This window comes from Rhinolophus sinicus, linkage group LG16 (genome assembly GCF_036562045.2).
Source record: "Rhinolophus sinicus isolate RSC01 linkage group LG16, ASM3656204v1, whole genome shotgun sequence".
In the NCBI taxonomy this organism is placed as follows: Eukaryota; Metazoa; Chordata; class Mammalia; order Chiroptera; family Rhinolophidae; genus Rhinolophus; species Rhinolophus sinicus.
In genome coordinates, this window is record NC_133765.1 from 15,878,492 (window position 1) to 15,895,524 (window position 17,033).

The 17,033-nt window shown below is 39.3% G+C and overlaps 1 protein-coding gene across 4 annotated transcripts in view; it reads left to right on the plus strand.

Moving 5' to 3' along the window:
* Positions 1 to 11,022, plus strand: part of HIRA (histone cell cycle regulator) — a 90,317-nt gene extending 79,295 nt beyond the window's left edge. For all 4 annotated transcript variants that reach the window (XM_074321623.1, XM_074321621.1, XM_074321624.1 and 1 more), the window contains one exon: positions 10,133 to 11,022. In XM_074321623.1, coding sequence (XP_074177724.1) covers positions 10,133 to 10,249 — 117 coding nt within the window. In that variant the 3' untranslated portion in view covers positions 10,250 to 11,022. The remainder of the gene's footprint in view (positions 1 to 10,132) is intronic.
* Positions 11,023 to 17,033: the final 6,011 nt, after the last annotated feature.

Genomic DNA, 17,033 nt, shown 5'->3' on the forward strand with positions numbered 1-17,033 from the left:
GGTGTTTTTTTTTTAAATGTCTTACAGTTTTCAGCATATAGGTCTTTCACATCCTTGGTTAAATTTATTCCTAGGTATTTTATTCTTTTTGTTGCAATTGCAAAAGGAATTGTTGGGTTTTTTTAAATTTATTTTTCTGAGATTTCATTGTTAGTATATAGGAATGCAATGGACTTTTGTACATTGATTTTGTAGCCGGCAACTTCACTGTATTCATTTATTGTTTCTAATAACTTATTGGTGGAGTCTTTAGGCTTGAACCCCTGCATGAACCCCACTTAGTCGTGATGAATAATCTTTTTAATGCATTGTTGCATTCGATTTGCTAAAATTTTGTTTAGGATATTTGCATTTGTATTCATCAGAGATATTGGTCTGTAATTTTATTTTTTGCGTGTTGTCCTTACCAGGTTTTGGTATCAGGGTAATGTTGGCCTCATAAAATGACTTAGGGAGTATTATCTCTTCTTCAAGTTTTGGAAGAGTTTGAGTAAGTCAGGTATTAGATCCTCTTTGAATGTTTGGTAGAATTCACTAGTGAATCCATCTGGTCCCGGACTTTTGCTTTTGGGAAGGTTTTGGATGACTGATTCAATTTCCTTACTGGTGATTGGTCTATTTAGATTTTCCAATTCTATGTGATTCAGCCTAGGAAGGCTATATGTTTCTAAGAACTTGTCCATTTCTTCTAAGTTACTGAATTTGGTGGCATATAGTCCTTCATAGTATTCTTGGACAATCCTTTGTATTTCTGTGGCATCCGTGATAACTTCCCCTCTTTCATTTCTGATTTTGTTTATTAGTGTCTTTTCTCTTTTTATCTTAGTGAGTCTAGCCAAGGATTTGTCAATTTTATTAATCTTTTCAAAGAACCAGCTCTTCGTCACATTAATCTTTTCTATTGTCTTTTTGTTCCCAATTTCATTTAGTTCTGCTCTGATTTTTGTTATTTTATTTCTTCTGCTGACCTTCGGTTTCATTTGTTCTTCTTTGTCTAGTTCTTTAAGGTGTAACGTGAGGTTATTTATCTGGGATTTTTCTTGTTTCTTGAGATAGGTCTGTAATGATATAAATTTCCCTCTTAAAACTGCTTTCGCTGCGTCCAAAAAATTTTGGTAGGATGTATTTTCATTCTCATTTGTATCTTTTGATCTCACCTCTTATTTTTTCTTTGACCTGGTTGTTCTATAAAAGTATGTTTTTTAATCCTCACATATTTGTGGCTTTTCCTGCTTTCTTTTTGCAGTTGATATTCAGTTTCAAAGCCTTGTGATCAGAGAATATGCTTGGTATGATTTCAATCTTCTTAAATTTGCTAAGGCTAATTTTATGTCCCAGTATATGGTCTATCCTTGAGAATGTTCCATGTACACTAGAAAAAAATGTATACTCTGATGTTCTAGGATGAAGTGCTCTATAAATGTCCATTGTGTCCATTTCATCTAATATGTCATTTAGAGCTGCTATTTCTTTATTTTCTATTTGGATGATCTATCCATAGCTGTCAATGATTTCTTTAGGTCCCCTACTATAATTGTGTTTTGGTCAATTTCTCCCTTTAGTTCTGTTAGTAGTTGCTTGGTATATTTCGGTGCTCCCTGATGGGGGACATAAATATTGATGACTGTTATGGCTTCTTGTTTCCGTTATCATTATGAAATGTCCATCTTTTTCTCTTGTTACCTTTTTTATCCTGAAGTCTGTTTCATATGAGATCAGTATGGCTACACATGATTTTCTCTGGATACTATTTGCTTGGAGTGTTAATTTCCACCCTTTCACTTTGAGTCTATGTTTGTCCTTGTATCTGAGATGTGTCTCTTGGAGGCAGCATATGGTTGGGTTTAGTTTTTTGATCCAATCTGCTACTACTCTGTGCCTTTTCATTGGTGAGTTCAGTCCTTTTACATTTAGGGTGATTATTGATATGTGAGGATTTCCTATCATTCTGTCTTTGGTTTTCTGGTAAGACTATGTTTCCATTGTTGTTGTTTTTTGCCTTTTTGTTGTGTGTTATTTCTGTGTGGTAGTATTCTATGATTTTTCCCTCTGTTTCTTCTTTTATTACATTATATATTTCAGTTCTGGATTTTTTTTAGTGGTTACCATTAAGTTTATGTCAAAGAAAGTTTCATATTTAGAGTATTCCATTTTCTTCAACATGCCTACTTTCTCCATGCCCATATTCTGGTTCAGGTCTTTACTGTCCACCCTTTTATGTTTTGGTTGTCACAAATTATCCCCATTTATGCTGGTCGAATAGCCTCCTTCAGTATTTCTTGTAGTTCAGGTCATGTGTTAGAAAATCCCCTCAGCTTCTGTATGTCTGCAAAGGTCTTTATTCCTCCTTCATATCTAAAGGATATCTTTGCTGGATATAGTATTCTTGGCTCATAATTTCTCTCTTCCAATAGTTTGAATATTTGGTTCCACTCCCTTCTAGCTTGTAGAGTTTCTGCTGAAAAATCTGCTGATAATCTAATGGGCTTTCCTTTGTGGGTTACCATCTTCTTTTCCCTGGCTGCCTTGAGGATTCTTTCTTTGTCATTAATTTTTGACATACTCAATACAATGTGTCTTGGAGAAGGCATGTTTGGGTTGAGGTAATTAGGTGTTCTATTTGCTTCTTAGATTCGAGGATCCAGTTCTTTCCACAAGTTTGCAAAGTTCTCATCGACTATTTGTTTGTTTATACTCTATTCCCTTTTCTCTCTCTTCTCCATCTGGTATACCCTTTATTCTTATATTGCTCTTTCTGATGGAGTCAGAAAGTTCTTGTAGAGTTCTTTCATTTCTTTTAAGTCTTAAGTCTCTTCTTCCATCCATGTCATTTCCAGATTTCTATCTTCGATGTCACTGATTCTTTCCTCCATCTTGTAAACTCTACTACCTAAGCTGGCTATTTTATTCTTCATTTCTTTTATTGAGTTCTTAGTCTCCAGAAATTCTATTTGGTTCTTTTTTTAAAATTTCAATCTCTTTGGTAAAATGTTCATGTTGTTCTTTGATTGTGTTTCTGAGTTCATTAAACTGCCTTTCTGTGTTTTCTTTCATCTCGTTGAGTTTTTTCAGAACTGCAATCTTGAATTATCTGTCATTTCAGTCACATATTTCCATATATTTAAGTTCATTTTCTGGAGACTTTTCACTTTCTTTCTGAGCTATCTTGTTGCCTTGGTTACTCATGGCAATTAATGATTTATTATTTCTCTTTCTAGACATCTACAGGAATGGGTTCTGCAACAGGTTGATAGAGGTCTTTCTTTTGTTTTCCAGTAGGTCTTGATAGACTTTTATTTTCTCTCTGACTGCAGCCTTTTATTCTCTCTCACACTGTAGTGTTATATTTTCTGTGCATTATTCCGGCTTCTCACACAATGGGGGGATTCCCTGGAAGGTGGGCTTTTCCTCTGTGAACAATTCGCCTAGGTCATAGGGCGCTGTCTCCGTGGGGGGATGTGGAGAGCTTCTGAATTTCCAAAGCTCTTCCTGCACCAGATTCAGAGCCCGTGTGTTTCAGCAGCTCTGTTTATTCCTGCAGGGATCCGCCCAGATAGGTGGAGACGGGCTGGGTGGGTTGAGAGGTGGCTCAGAGCAATGGCGACGACCACCTCCACAGCCAGTCCTGCTTCCACGGCTCCCTCCCCTTTGCTGGAACTAGTTGGTCTGTGAGACCGTGTCTGTGGACCACATTTCTCAGAACTGCAAATATTCTGTTCTTTTGATCTGCAACTGCTACTGTTGCACTTATAACACTGGGCAAGTGGGGGCGGGGCAAGCTCTGGGAGGGTAGGGGGTGCGGCTAGGCTCAGTGTCTAAGGCTTCTGTTCTTTGCTCAGCAGTGAGGGCTTAAACCACCGTTTTCAGCCTTATTCCCTCAGTCTTTGCTCCGAGGTCTCTGCTGTGGGCGTTGGGTTCAGCCGTGTTATATGTTGTCCCTTCAGCTCTGTGGGCCATAAACGGAGCCCTAGCAGTCCAAGTTCTTCCCTCTCCTGCAGTTGCAATAGTTCTGGAATGCAGCGATCTCGGAGCACCGAGCTAGGTCTGCGACCTGTGCTCGCAAGGTCCTGTCTCTGCACTTCTCCCTTCTCTCCTCCCTCTGCTCACACAATTTGCCCACCTTTAAGTGAATTCAGTAGTGCGCCTCCTAGTCTTGCCTGTCTCCTTTGTGGAGTTAATAGTTGTTCAATTTGTTGTAAATTCCAGGGGAGATTTCAAGAGGCTCACCTCATGCCGCCATTTTTATGATGTCCTTAGTTGATTTTTTTTAGTGATATGTTTTGATTCTCTTCTCATTTCTTTTTGTGTATATCCTAGATATTTTCTTTTTGATAACCATGGAAATAACAAAAACATTAGTTTCAATTGCATACAAAAAACTTGCAAGTCCTTTACAGCTCCACTCTGCCCATTTATGTTATTGAAGTCACAAATTATACCTTTATATATTGTGTAACCATTATCATAGATTTCTACTTTCTTATCTGTTTGTTTTTAAATCCTGTAAAAGATTTTAAAATGGAGTTACCAAACAAAATTACACAATATGGGTTTTTATTTTGTCCGTATATTTATTTACATTTACCAGAGTATATTTTATTGTCTAGTATCCTTTCATTTCAACTTGAAGGACACGCCTTTGCAGTTCTTGTAGGGCAGGTCTAATGGTAATAAACTGTCAGTTTTTATTTATCTGGGAATGTCTTAATTTCTCCCTCATTTCTGAAGGACAGTTTTGCTGGATATAGTATTCTCAGATACCAGTTTTTATTTCAACGCTTTGAATATGTCATTCCACTGCCTTCTGACCTTCAATGTTTCTGCTGAGAAAACCATTTATTCTCTTATTGAGGATCCCTTTTACATGACTAGTCACTTTACTGCTTTGAAGATTCTTTTATTTTTCCCTCCCCTTCCTTCCGCCTCCCCGCCACCCCCACACTCCAGTTCAAGCCGTTGTTTCTCAGTCTAGTTGTATAGGACACAGCTCCCTGGCCCATGCCAGTATTATAAGCTTGCGCTCCCCCCAGCTGCGGCAGTCGGTCACCAGTCGTCGGTCGGCAGCTCATGGCAGCTCTCGCTGGCTGCCGGCTGCTCACGCTGGCTTCCAGCCACTCACACTGGCCACCGGCCACTCATGGCAGCACACAGCAGGCCACAGCAGCTTACGCCAACCTCTGGCTGCTCATAGCAGCCTAGCTCCAGGGAGAGCTGTTGTTCACAATCTTAGCTGTAGAGGGCGCAGCTCACTGGCCCAAGTGGGAATTGAACTGGTGACCTCCGCTTTAGGAGCACCAGGCTCCAACCACCTGAGCCATCGGGCCGGCCCTGAAGATTCTCTTTGTCTTTGACTTTCCACAGTTTGACTATAATGTGTCACAGAACAGGTTCTTATGAGTCTATCCTACATGGAGTGTTCGTTGAGCTTCTTGGATATGTAGATCTATATCTTTCCTCACATGAGAAGTTTTCAGCCATTATTTATCCAAATAAACTCTTCCTCTTTCTCTCTCTTTTTGGACTAGCATAATGCATATTACTGGTCTGCTTGATGGTATCCTCTAAGTCCCTTTGGTTGTTTTTACTTCATTCTATTTGCAGTTTGCTTTTCACATTCAATAATTTCAAATAATCTCATTTAATTCACTGATTCTTACTTTCGTCTGTTTATTGAACCCCTCTAGTCAATTTTTCTATTCAATTTTTGTGTTTTTAAACTCCAGAATTTCAGCTTGGTTCTTTATAATTTCTGTCTTTTTGTTGATAATCTCATTTCGTTTATATACTGCTTTCCTGATTTCACTTAGGTGTCTATCCATATTCTCTTTTAGCATATTTAAGGCAGTTATTTTAAAGTCTTAGTCACGTAAGTTCAAGGCCTGTGTTTCTTTAGGGTCAGTTTCTGGAGATTTAGTTTGTTCTTTTGAATGGGCCACTTTCCTGTTTCTTTGTATGCCTTACGACCTTTTATTGAATATTGGGCACCTGAGGGGAAAAAAGAAAAAACAACTGTCTTTCCCAATCTTTGCAGACTGGCTCCACTACTCAGCCCATCATGAAAGCTAAAGCCTTTTCTGGGGATGGTCTTCTCCAGGCTTTTCCATGTGCTTTTTTCCGATTCCCCATATGCATTGCTGCTTTTAATGTTCTCATTTCCCTCAAAGTGTCATTCCTGCTTCTTTCCACAACCTTATATGTTCTCTTGTATTCTACCATAATCTATTGCCTCCAGGCACCCATAGGTCTGCAGTTCCCCTGCAGCTCTCACATATCACAGTGTGTACCACTGTCTTTTGCAGCTTCTGTCTTGAAAATTAGTCCATTTTCTCTTCTTGCCACTGTTCCAATCAGCACTCTTCGTTAATTTAGGTTTTCCTTAATGCCTTTCAGTAAAGTTTTAAAATTTTCAGTATGTAGGCCATGCACATCTTTTGTTAGATTTATTCTTAGAAATTTTACAATTGTGGCTATTCTGATATATTGTTTTATTTATGTTTTCTAATTATTCATAGCTGCTGTTTATAAATTTATTTGACTTTGATTATTTATTTGTCTGTCAACAGTTCTGTGATTTCTATGTGGAGTAAACAATCAAGTCATCTGATAATAATGATAATAATCATTTTATTTCCTATTTTCCAAGGCTCATGCCTTTTTGTTCATAATATTAAAGCCTATTAATATTATAAATTATAGAGTTTTCTAATACTAAGTTCTCCTTGCTTTCCTGGATAAATTCAAGTTGGTCAAAGTTATCATTTTTTTTCTTATTCGCTGTTAGAATTGATTGCTAATAATTTATAGAGGATTTGTACATCTGATTTCATGAGGTGAAATTAGCCTGGGATATTCCATTCTCACACTGTCCTTCTCTGGTTTTAGAATCAAGGTTTATGTGCCTCATAGAATGTGTTGGGAGTAGTTCCTCTGAATCTGCAGATTTTTGTTCTCTCAGTTTGTATAAGATTGGAAAAATCTGTTCCTTGGAAGTTTCTTAGACATCAGTTTAAAAATCTAGTATACCTGATGGTTTCTTTGTGGTAAGACTTAACTCCTATTTTGTATTTCTTTGAGGCAGTTTAGATAAATTTTATTTTTCAAGAATTAGTCTGTTTTCTCTAAATATTCAAATTTGTTGGCATAAAGTTGTTAATAGTACTCTATCTTTTTTTTATCTCTTCTATGTCTAAAAGAGTTGTATCTTTTATTTCTAACATCTTTTGAGCTTTCTGTTTCTTGATTAATCTTGCTAGAGGTTTGTCTTTTTTAGTCTTTTCCCCAAAATGACTGTTTTCTTTATTCATCTATTCTATTAAATGATTGTTTTCAATTCTTTATCATCATCTTCCTTCTACTTTTTAAAAGTGTTTTTTTCTGATGTCTTTTTTTTTCCCCTTTGTAACTTAGATTAGGCTTTGTGTCACTGGTTGTCGGTATTTCATGTTCTATAATATAAACTGTCTTATGCTTGTAAGTGTCCCATTGTAAGTCCCACTTTTGATGCATCCTAGCAGTTTTGCAGTAATGTTTTATTTCCATTCATTTGTAAGTCATTTTTAATTTCAATTAACTAATATTAATTCAATTAATTAATTTGATCCATGAGTTTTATTCAATTGTGTTTTACTCAGAAAGTGTGCTCCAAATTAGGGGCAGGAGTAGGCCATGCCCCACCTCAGGGATTGGCAAACTTTTACTATAATGGACAAGAGACTAAACATTTCAGGTTTTGCAAACCCATATGATCTCTGTTGCAACTACCCAACTCTGCTGTTGTAGCATGTTATATAAACAAATAGGCAGGTGTGGCTGCATTTTGATAAAATTAGTCACAAAAATAGTGGTAGGATAGATTTGACCCATGCCAACCCACAATCTACACGAAACCTGTTATTTTGTTGAGGTTTGTTTTTAGAGTAATTTTTCATATTTCCGTGTGTGCTAAAGAAGAATGTATGTTCTCTAGTTGTGGGTGCCTCATTCTGTATATGTCTATTAGGTCATGTTTGCTAAATGTTCAGTTTGAATTACCTGAAATCTGCAGATTTCTGCCTTTCTGACCCATCACTAATTGAATGTGTATTAAAATCTCCCTGTGAGGTGGTTTTGTCCCTCTCACTTTACTTTCTCTTTCTCCAATGGTGTTTTTGTCTCAGAATCTATTTTATCTGATAATTGTAAATCACAAGCTTTCTTTTTTTTATTTACTAACATACCTTTTGCCATCTTTAACTTTCAACATTTCTGTATCCATGTTTGTGTTTCTTGCCAATATCATATGTCTGGCTTTTGTTTATGCTGACAAACTGTTTTCATTACAAGTTCAAACCATTTACATTTTTTGTTTCCTTGGTGTGTTTTTTTTTAAGACCAACATGAACTTCAGCCAAAGAGTTGATCAGATTGCTTTCCATACCTTTTAGCATCATCTCTATTTATTTCTTCTTACTTTGAATATTCCCTCCAGAACATTTTTAGTACCTGTGGCAAACATTCTGAGGCCTTACAAGCCAAAGAACATATATACATATATTTTTTAATTTTATTGGGGAACAGTGTGTTTCTCCAGGGCCCATCAACACCAAGTCCAGTCGCCGTTTTCAGTCTTTAGTTGCAGGGGGCACAGCCCACCATTCCATGCGGGAAGTGAACCAGCAACCTTGTTGTAGACAGCTCGCACTCTAACCAACTGAGCCATCCGGCCGCCCCTCCGGAAACTCAGCGGCAGCTCATTGTCTTCAATCTAGTTGTGGAGGGCGCAGCTCACTGGCCCATGTGGGAATCAAACTGGCAACCCTATTGTTCAGAGCTTGTGCTCTAACCAATTGAGCTATCCGCCCTCCCCCCCAAGAATAGTTTTTATTATACCCTCTTATATGAATAACTGTTTGGCTAAATAAAGAAAAAAATAGATTATGAAATTTTTGCCAATATATTAAAAACACTACTTTATTGTTTTGGTATCTCTTCTGTAGGTGACATGACATGCTCTTATTCAGAATTTTTCTGTCTTTGATATCCACACATTCTGCATATTTCATGCTTAATGTTTCTAAATACCAGTTTTTCCATATCTTCATCAGCATTCAATGGAGGCTTTCAAGATAAGGCATACTTTTTAATTATGCAAAATGTACCCCTATTATTTCTTCAAATATTTCCTTCTCTCCTGGGGGACTCGTTATGTAGATGTTGGGCCCATTTGCCACCCTCCATCTGCCTTTACTTTTCCTATGCAGTCTCTCCTCTTACAGTTTCCCCTTCTCTGTGCCTCCCTGCTCGAGCACGGGCTGCTCCTCCATCTGACCCCTTTGATTTGGTCTCCTGCTAATTCCTGCTCCTTCAACCACTGTGTTGCTCGGATTTAATATTTACACTTTGTTATTTCCTATAATTCCTTTTCTTGTTACCACACTTATTTTAACATCTTGGGCCTTCTCTTCCATTGGTCAACGTTGTTGGTTGGTGGTTTTCCCTTTGCAGAAGCTGTGCTCCTCAGGGTTCTGTGCAGTGGAGACCCTGCCTAGCAATGCATGTTACAGAAGGGCCCAGGCAGACTTTGGTGCCAGGCACCCAGGTGTGGAGGAGGCGTGGGCAAGAGCCAAGGGTAGAGGCCCCAGGACGATAAAACCAAAGCCAGTCATTGCCCCCCAGGTTCCTCCTCGCCCCTGGGCTTGACCTCACGCCCTGGAGAGCATTCGCATGAGGGAGCAGCCGCTCCTAGGTAGCCATCCACCTGTCTTTCTGCCCGGATATCCTATTTTCAGCCTGCACTGGAAAGCCAAGCTATTGTGGCCACTGATCCGTGCAGTTGAAGGCCTGTGGTGACTGTGCCAGCAGACTTAGGGGACACGGAGTAGCAGAACCTACCCTGGTTTTCTCTGCTGTATCCTTGTACCGCGTCCCTCCCCTGCGCCCTGCCACTTCACCCCGTGTGCCCCAGCTCAGCCTTTCAGCTCTCCCAGGGCGTCCTAGCATGCAGAGAACATGTTCTCATCCATCTGTGGTTTGTCCAAGGGGCACCTGGGGGTCAGATGGGCAGATGCACAGGGTCTGTGCCAGGCCAGGAAAGTCCCCCAGTCTAGACCTCCTCGCTGACGCTCGCACTCAGCTGTCACTCGTGTGTCCACAGGGTCTGCGGAAGCGGGAGCTGCTCAAGGAGTTGCTGCCGGTCATCGGGCAGAACCTCCGCTTCCAGCGCCTCTTCACCGAGTGTCAGGAACAGCTCGACATCCTGAGGGACAAGTAGCCTATTCTTACCTGCCCCACCTACAGCATGGGCAGGGCCACACTCACGCCGCTGAGGACACGAAGGGCCACCTCTCACCTCGTCGGGCTACAGGAGAACGAGGAGACACTGGCAGGAGGTGGGCTGTCCTGTACCAGCGCCAGCCCAGGCCCCTGGGTAGACATCCCCTGTGTCCTGGGCCTGTTGCTGCTCCCTTGGAAGGGGGCCGCTCTGCCCACAACTCGTCCCTCTCTCCAGGACCCCTGTGTGGAGCAGGGGCTGGGGGTCTACCCTGCTGCCCTGGGCTCAGTGAGGCACTCCCAGGCCTGCCGTCTCCAGCACGGTCCCAAGGTGGACACTAGCCCCTGCCACTGCAGGCGCCGTGCTGCTTCAGCTATGACGAATGAGCCATTTGTGAAAGAGAGGACCCTGAAATGTTAGTGTATTATGCAGTCAGTAGACTGAACCGAGACCTATGTAAAAGGAAAAGCTATTCCAACACACGGACTATTTTTGTACTAGAATTTGCTAACTTGTAATATGGAATTTTCCTTTTGGCCAATAATCAGGATATCCCTATAAGTCACTTGGACATTGGTTACTTGTAGGAAATTTAAACTCTAATTATGACAGCTACATTGAAAAATAATTGTACTGAAATTAACTTGTCTATCTTCATTTGGTTTTAATTTTTAAATGTTTGTAAAAAGAGACTTTTTTGGGGGATGGGGCAGAGGGTGGGCGATTTCTTTTGTAAGTGTAAAATAAATGAAAACGCATTGGATACCAAATCATCCTGGCTTCTCCTGCCTTTTTCCTTCTAACTTCCACCTTCCTCCCCACACTGGATCCCTCTCCTGAAATGGGCAATGAAGGAACATTGGAGACAGAAGGGATCTTTGTATCATCTAATCCCTCCTGGCCCCTCCATGCAGAAGTTCATTTCACAACATGGAGGTCACTTCCCTGGTCGAGCAGCATCTCAGGCAGATCTGGGGCTGGCAGGCAGGCCACCTTGCATGTGTCTTCTCCCAAACCAGGCATTGAGGTCCTTGGTTCTGGCTGTGCTGTGCCCCAGGTCCCTGACCATGCTGGGCACCAAGGGCTGCAGCTGGCTTGCTGATGTCATGGAAGGAAATCAGTACAGATTCACGTTTTCTTAAGAATTATCTGGAAGCTGGGATTTTTCTTAGAAAGTGGTCCAGATGCTGACCCACAGGATGGAATAGATAGACTCACAGAATCTTCAAGCACGGTGAGGGCTGAGCACCTTCACCCCTGGGTCCTGGACCTCATCATCACCTCGCTGCCAGCTGTGTGTGGTCCTCAGTCAGAGGAAGGAGGCCTGGGCGACTCTGACCACTGACATCTCCTCTCTGGCTGCTTCCCTGCCTAGTGGCCATCCCACTGCCTGTCTCACACAGGCGTCAGGTGGCTGGATGAGACTCAGGCACACATACATGCCTAACAAAGCCAGCACACAGACTGCGTGTGGGCATGGACACCTCCAAAGCCAGGCTGCAAGTGTGAGCTTTTCTTTAAGGACTGAGGAGCCAGAGATGCTCTGTGGGTCAAGCAGTGCCCCTAGCAACTCTGCAGCGAGGCATCGAGAACTTTGGAGCCATAGGATGTACACAGCTGCAGGACTGACATGCCTGTCTGGTGTCCAAACCAGCAGAAGTCCAGGCCTTGCTTTTCAGCTGTCAAATGGAGATGCGGTTAAGAAAACCGGCATGGTTGTGAGAACTACCTGGGATCATGTAGGCAAAGTCCTGGCACTTAGCAAATGCTCCATTGAAGAAAACTTCGCAATCAGTGTTTTTACACCACTATTTGGAAAGGAAAGGAAAACAAGCAGCAGAAAGTTGGAGACTTCTGCTTCCAGCCAAGATGAGTAATGCACCAAAATGACCCTCCTGTGTGAAACAACCAAAGGAACCAGTCAAAGTACATGAAACAATGATCTCAAGACATTGGATATCAGAAAACAAAGGACAGTGATCCCTGGGAGATGGAAAACAACCAAGATAAACCCTATGACTATCCTAGCTTACTACCTGGAGAGTTTCCAGGGTGCAGCAAAGGGAGGGGAAGCTGAGATAGACCCCAGCCGACTACTTCAGTTGAAGAAGTGAAGCTGAGAGCCCAAGGATACCAAGGCAGCTTGAGTTCACAGAACAGAATAGAATACCAGAGAGGAGAAAGTTCACAGAGAGAGAATCCTGGAGCTTGGTGGATGGATGACCTTTGTGTATTCAACTGGGTACTGATCAGTGCATGTACATGAAGAAATGGCCAAGACCAGGCAAAGAACCTTCTGAAAGGATTAGAGTGAAAATTGCCTGGTTATCTCCGGGCTGGAAACTATTCCTACCAACCAAACTAGGAAAACTCATAACTCACAGGGTTGGGGTACTCAGGAAGTCTTGCCTATTGGAGAATAATAGGCAAATAGTGCTCTAATTATTCTCCAATACTGTTCTCCAATAGTATTCTTCCAATAGTATTGGAGAATAATTAGAGCACTACTCCAGATCCATCTAACAAAAAATAAAACCAAGACCTGAATGGATCAACTGTTTCCAAGTAATTATATTACAAAGCAAAGTTCAAGAAGATTTATAAGAATACAAAAGTATGCAACATCCAACAAGGTAAACAGGTAAAGTTCACAATGTCTGGCCTCCAAACAGATGACCAGACATACAAAGAAGCAGGAGCACATTCTAAAATGAAGAGAATAATCTGACTACTCCATTGAAACTGACGCAGAATTTACACAGTATTAGAATTAGCAGAAGACATTAAAACAGTTATTATAACACTATTTCTTATGTGCAAAAAGTTAACTGGAAACATAGAAGATCTTAACAAGAAAGTCAGAGTCAAACGTGTAGAGATAAAAACTATAACATGGAGATGAAAAAAAATGCATGGGACAGGATTAATGGCAGATTAGACACTGCAAAAGAAAAGATTAGTGAACTTGAAGGCATAGCAATAAAAATGCTCCAAAACAGAGAAAAAATCCAAAAGAGGAAAGAAGAGAAAATAGCACCAGTAAGCCATGGAAAAATGTAAAGTAGCTAACTATACAAGTAATTGAAGTCCACAAAGGAGGAGAGAAGGGGGTGACACAAAAACATGTTGGAAGAAATAATGAGCCAAAACACCTCTCCCTTTCCCTCTGTGCTTGATGCCACTGTCCATTTTCCTCTCACCCCTACCCTTACTGATTGCTGACCTCCCTACCCCTGTCCACTGATGCCCCACACCTTCCCACTATCTCTGCCCGCTGACCTTGTTTGCAAGCAGACTATTGCATGCCTATATCTTCCTGGGTTGGGACTCTGTCTGTGCCTCTCTCAAAGTTCCGACCTGAAAACCTTGGGCACCTACCAATTTCAGCCTCTGATTACATGTGAGGAGTCAGAGCCCTTTACAAATTAGGTTGGTGCAGTGGGAAGTTGTATATACACACAGTATGTACGCTCGAAAAAGAGCAAAATCCATCATCTCTTCCATTATCCCTGTCCTCTCACATACATGGCAAATATTTTCTCCAGATTGTTCTTCATCCTTAAATTTTATTTGTGGGTTTCTAATTTTTTTGAAGTTTAATTTTTGTTCTTTTGTTATTTATTTTAAGCTTAGGACATTTTTTCATAGGTACATGGATGGCAAATAAAATAAGTACATGAAGAGATGTTCAATGTCATTAGTTATTCAGAAAATGGAAATTAAAACCACAATGATGTAACAACACATACTACCTATTAGAATAGCATATAATAATCAACACTGAATTTTAACGAGGATGTGGAGCAGCTGGAACTCTCAGACATTGCTACCAGGAATGCAAAATAGTATAGTCACTGATTAACAGTTTGAAGTATTCCCTCCTTTTTATTTCTTTGAAGAATTTTGAAGAATTGGTATTACATTTTTTTTCATGTTTGATAGAATTTAGCAGTAAAGCCATCGGGGCCTGTACTTTTTTTGTGGGTAGATTTTTTTTAATTACTAATTACTCTTTACTTGTTACAGGTCTATTTGGATTGTCTGTTTTTAGTTGAGTCAGTTACAACAGTTGGTCATTCTAGAAATTTGTTCATTTCATCTAAGTTGTCTAATTTATTGGCATACAGTTACTCATACAATTCCTTTATAATCTTTTTTTCCTCTGTGTGATTAGCGGTGTCCTCGCTTTCATTTCGGATTCTAGCAAAGTTTTCTCTTTTGTTTTCTCGGTCAGTACAGGTAAAGGTTTGTTGATTTTGTTGCTCTTTACAAAGAACCAGCTTTTGGTTTTATTTCCTGTACATTTTCCTATTCTTCATAAATTTATGCTCTAGTTATTATGATTTTCTTCCTTCTGCTTACTTAGATTTAGTTTACTCCTCTTTCTCCAGTGTGTTAAGTTGGAAGGTTATGTGATTAAAGCTATAAAATTTCCCTCTAAGCACTGCCTGAGTGGCATTCTATAAGTTTCGGTATGGTGTATCCTCATTTTCATTCATCTCAAATTATTTTCTAATTTTCCTTTTGATTTCTTCTTTGACTCATTGGTCAATTAGAGAATGTTTAGTTTCTACATATTTGTGTTTCCCAATTTTATTTCTGTCATTGATGTAATTTCCTTTTATTGTGGTAAAAAACACACACATGCTTTTTATTATTTCTATCCTTTAAATTATTGAGGTTTGTTTTATGGTTTACCCCAGAGAATGTTCCATATACACTTGAGAAGAACATATATTCTATTGTTGTTAAGTGTAGTCATGTTGCTCTTTTATGGCCACACCACTTCCCTTTCACCCCATCATCTCCTTAACCCATTAGCAAACACTAATCTTTTCTCCATTTCTTCAATTTTGTCATTTCAAGTATGTAAAATAAATGGAATCAAACAGTATGTAATCTATGAGGATTGTTGTTGTTGTTTTTTTCACTCAGGATAATTGGAGATTAATTCAAGTTGTTTTATGTATCAATACTTCATTCCTTTCTATTGCTTTCTATATGCTATTTCATGGCTTTGCAAGACACGTTATTTAACCATTCACCTATTGAAGGACATCAGAGCTAATTCCAGGTATTGGTTAAAGCAGCTATTAAAGTTTTTGTATAAACCTAAGTATTTTTCTGAGATAACTGCCTAGGAGGACAGTTGCTGAGTCTTATGGTATATGCACAGGTAGGTTTTTTGGGTTTTTTTTCAATAAAGTGACAGAGGTAATCCAATGAAGAAGGAATCATGTTTTCAACAATTGGTGCTGGAAGCACGGGACATCCACATGCAAAAAGAAAATGAATCTAGACTTTAGAAATACTGCTCTAAGAAAGTCAGTGTTAGAGAATGAAAAGACAAGCCCCAGACATGGAGAAAATGTTTGCAAATAACTTATCTGATAAAGGATTTGTATGCAGTTATACAATGTCTTTAAAGAACTCTTAAAATTCAACAATAGGAAAACAAGAAAACAATTTTAAAATGGACAAAAGATCTGAACTGACACCTCAGAAAAGAAGATTTGCAGATGGCTATAAGAATATGAAAAGATGCCCAATATCATATGTCATAGAGAATTAAAAATGTGAAAAACAATGAAATACCGCTAAACACCTATTAGATTGGCTAAAATAAAAATAATGAAAAACTGACAATACTAAATGCTGTCAAGGATGTGGAACAAGAACCCTCATTGCTAGTGGGTATGGAAAATGGTAGTCACTTTGGAAGACAGTTGTGGAAGTTTCTTAAAAGCTAAATATAGCCTTACATATGATCCAACAATTATACTCCTAAATATTTACTGAAATGAGTTGAAAACCTATCCATACAAAAACCTGCTCACAAATGTTTTAGTAACTTATTCATAGTTGCTAAAGAATGAAAGCAAAAAAAGTACCCTTCAATAGAATGAACAAACTGTTGTACAGCTACGCATTGGAATATTATTAATCAATGAAAAGAAATGAACTATGAAGCCATGAAAACAATGTGAAGAGACCTTAAATGGATATCGCTAAGTGAAAGCAGCCAATTTGAAAAGGGTACATCCTGTATGATTCCATCTAAATGACATTTTGTAAAAGGCAAAACTAAAGACAGTGAAAAGATCTGTAGTTGCCAGAGATTCTGTGGCTGGGAGTGAGAGGGGTAGAACAGAAGGGAATAGATGGAGTGGTGAAGCATGGGATTTTTACAGTGGTGAAACTGTTGTGTATGATACTGTAATGTTGGATACATGAATATACATTTGTGAAAATTCATAGACTGTGCAACACAAAGAGGGAACCCTAAAGTAAATTACAGACTTCAGTATTTAGTTAATAATGATGTATTAATATTAGTTCATAAATTGTAACAAAAGTACCACACTAATGCAAGATGTTAATAACGGGAAATGGTGTACTAACTACTCAATTTTTGTGTGTGTGTGTGCCCTATAATTGTCTATTAATATTTGAAAATCTATTGGAAGTATTTGTATGAGACATAGTTTTCTGGATTTTCTACTCTGTTCCTTTGATTTGTGTACCTATCTCTCTGTCCATATCGCATTCTCTTTTTTACTGTAGCTTTATAAAAAGCCTTAACATTGGGTAGAGTGATTGTTTTCCAACTTTGTTTTTCTGTTTCAGAACATTTTAGCTATTCTAGGACCTTTGTCTTTCCATATAAATTGTAGAATAGGCTTGTCTGCATCTACCAAAGTACTGGGATTTTTATCATAATTGTGTTAAAACTGTATAGCATTTTGGGGAAATTTAATGTCCTTACTATGTTGAGTCTTCCAAT